This window comes from Babylonia areolata, chromosome 7 (genome assembly GCF_041734735.1).
Source record: "Babylonia areolata isolate BAREFJ2019XMU chromosome 7, ASM4173473v1, whole genome shotgun sequence".
Classification (NCBI taxonomy): Eukaryota; Metazoa; Mollusca; class Gastropoda; order Neogastropoda; family Buccinidae; genus Babylonia; species Babylonia areolata.
This window is the reverse complement of record NC_134882.1, coordinates 27,848,607-27,851,698: the sequence shown is the minus strand read 5'-3', so window position 1 is coordinate 27,851,698 and position 3,092 is coordinate 27,848,607. Positions and strand designations below refer to the sequence as shown.

The 3,092-nt window shown below is 44.3% G+C and overlaps 1 protein-coding gene across 1 annotated transcript in view; it reads left to right on the top strand.

Annotated features, from left to right (window-relative positions):
* LOC143284220 (CD109 antigen-like) overlaps nt 1-2,351 on the top strand; it is a 58,984-nt gene extending 56,633 nt beyond the window's left edge. The window contains exon 36 of the mRNA XM_076590885.1: nt 1,639-2,351. Within this exon, the coding sequence (XP_076447000.1) occupies nt 1,639-1,653 (15 nt within the window). The 3' untranslated portion in view covers nt 1,654-2,351. The remainder of the gene's footprint in view (nt 1-1,638) is intronic.
* The last annotated feature ends 741 nt before the right edge of the window (nt 2,352-3,092 follow it).

Below are 3,092 nucleotides of genomic sequence, written 5' to 3'. Positions count from 1 at the left end.
GTGCTTATTACATTAGCTGAATATACCCACCACCCCCTGAAACCCGAGTAGTATGGCTGCCTACATGGCGGGGTAAGAACGGTCATACACGGAAAAGCCTACTCGTACAAACGAGTGAACCTGGGGTCGCAGCCCATGAAGGAAGAAGAAGAAGGTGACTATTTTGCTGTTCACCGACAATTCAGCGCCATTTCACCACGCCCACAAGCACACACCTACAAACAGAGACAAGGACATGGACAATCACATTGTGTCCTCCTCCCCCCCCCCCCAACCCCCTCCCACCTCCTGTGGTTACTTAATTAACTCTCTCCATACGAACGGCGAAAGAGACGACGTTAACAGCGTTTCACCCCAATTACCATCATCAAAATACTGCAAGCGGAAGGCTCTTATACTGAAGACGTGAATGTTGACAAAGAATACCACAATTCTGACGACGGAAGCTAAAGGTTGGGTCATTCAGACACCCACTGGACATCCGAGGGGTCTGTGTAGAGGAGAAGAGAGGACTGGCCATACTGAGTGAGTTAATTACTGAAATGATGAGAGGTTGTGTCACTGTCATGTTAAGTGGCATTACTATTACTACTACTACTGCTGCTGCTGCTGCTACTACTACTGCTGCTGATGCTGCCAGTGCGTTGACATAACGCTTTCAAATATCTCAAACCGCTTTTACAACGATATGACACAAAACGCGAACAAACACAAGCACACACACACACACATACGCACGGACATGCACGCATACACGCATGCATACACTCGCACACACGCACACACACGCACACACACACACACGAACTCGCGTGAAATAAACAGATTGGGATCTATAGAATACAGATATGAGACGGAGTGCAGAGACTGTTGTTAAAGAAATGTATTCATGTTTCTTCTTCGTTCGTGGGCTGCATCTCCCACGTTCACTCGTATGTACACGAGTGGGCTTTCACGTGTGTGACCGTTTTTACCCCGCCATGTAGGCAGCCATACTCTGTTTTTGGGGGTGTGCATGCTGGGTATGTTCTTGTTTCAATAACCCACCGAACGCTGACATGCATTACAGGATCTTTAACGTGCGTATTTGATCTTCTCTTTGCGTATACACACGAAGGGGGTTCAGGCACTAGCAGGTCTGCACATATGTTGACCTGGGAGATTGGAAAAATCGCCACCCTTTTACCCACCAGGCGCCGTTACCGAGATTCGAACCCGGGACCCTCAGATTGAAAGTCCAACGCTTTAACCACACGGCTGTTGCGCCCGTCGAATACAGATATATGTTGTGCAGAGATTGTTGTTGAAGAAAATGTATTTATGTTTGTTTTAACTCTTTCACTGCCAGTCAATTTAGAGTACAGAATTCCCTTGTGGTATAAACACAGAAAAGACAGTGGCTAAGAACAGCTGGGGATTCCCTCTGCGATGTATAGAAAATATGGCCTGTCCTACCACCGAACATTGAGAGCAGTAGGTTCATGGGTGACAGACCAATGAATGGCCACCCTTCAGTGACATGGGTCCTCTACCATGCTTGTGCATAAATGCGAGCTTGGCGGTGAAAGGGTTAAAGGATGTGTGAATGACGGACTGTGACGGACAAAGTTTATTGCACGTTGTGTTGTGATGTTTCAGGCATCCAACCCATAATAGAGTGAGAGAGACAGAGACAGACAGGAGAGAGAGACTGGTCTTGCTGTGACACGTCTCCATGGAAACAGCCTTGAACTTGTATCATTGCGTGTCACATTGTTCTGATAGTGAAAAAAAAAAGAAAAAAAAGACAACATGTGTATTGATGTCCCACCTGTTTGTTCCTACACACTTCACAAATACTTAAGGACCACCTGAAGCAGGAACATTTCATGAAATGATTGGAAAGAAAAGAAAAGAAAAAAAACCGATCGAGAGGTATTCTAAATGATGCATGCTGCATGAGGTTTACCACTGGCCTCCTTTTGACGACACTAACGGCTGTTTCACGTTCACCATGGGACAGCTTGAAAATGCGTTTTACAATCGATGTTTGTGCCAAAATATTACAGTTATTCCGTAGTTATAAACGATAATGTGGATGAAAAAACAACAACAACAACAAAAAATCAACTGTAAAAAACAAACAAAAACACCCCAAAATCAAACAAAAACCATGGAAGTGCACCTGCAAGAAAGCTGTTCTGGTTATGAGTGGCGATCATTACACAGGCTGTTAACACTACCGCTGTTTGCCGAAAGTGCAGAGTCGTTTCAAGAGGAAAACTATTCCAATAAAGTGGTCCTTAACTGATTGTGTGAATCCTGTTTTATCTGTCACCTTGTAAATAAAATAGAACGCCATGTGTGTCATATGAAAACTGAGTCTCTGCGTTTTTGTCTCTCAATCAGTCTGTCTTTCAACAACAACAAAAATCCGTTTCACACACATGCATTCATGTGCACAACCGCTTACCCCCACCACCCACCACCACCGTACACTGTGACACAAGCGCGTGTGGTCAGCACTCTATGTTATAGATGCATTCACAAAACTGCCCCTTCCTATCTCTGCGGCTGCCTTCACCTCTACACTCCATCTCGCTCACTACGATCGGCTTCGGATCCACTCTGTTTACGCATATCCAGATTCAAACGCTTGACTGTTTGCCGCCGTTCTTTCTCTGTCTCCGGACCTTGCGATTGGAATGAACTTCCTCTTTCGCTTCGTCAAGTCTCCACACTCAACTCTTTCAAGTCTGGCCTTAAAACCCACCTCTTCCCAAAATAGCCTCCCTTGCCTGCCCTTCCTTGTCTTTAGTTTCTACAGTTTGGGTTACGCATGCGTGTGAATGACTGGTGCGAAAGCGCTTTGATTTGTCTCTGCACAAGATTCAGCGCTATATAAATATCATTATTATTATTATTATGATCGCCTACGCTAAAGTAAGCTCTGGTTAAGGTGATCATTGCTGCCAATGTAAGTTTGATTTCGTAAATCCGGTGATCCTTTGAACTAATTATTTTATAACATCGAATGAATAGATAAACGATTGGCATGATTGTATGGTATTGTATTACTTTTTGTCACGACAAATTTTCTCTTTGTTAAATTC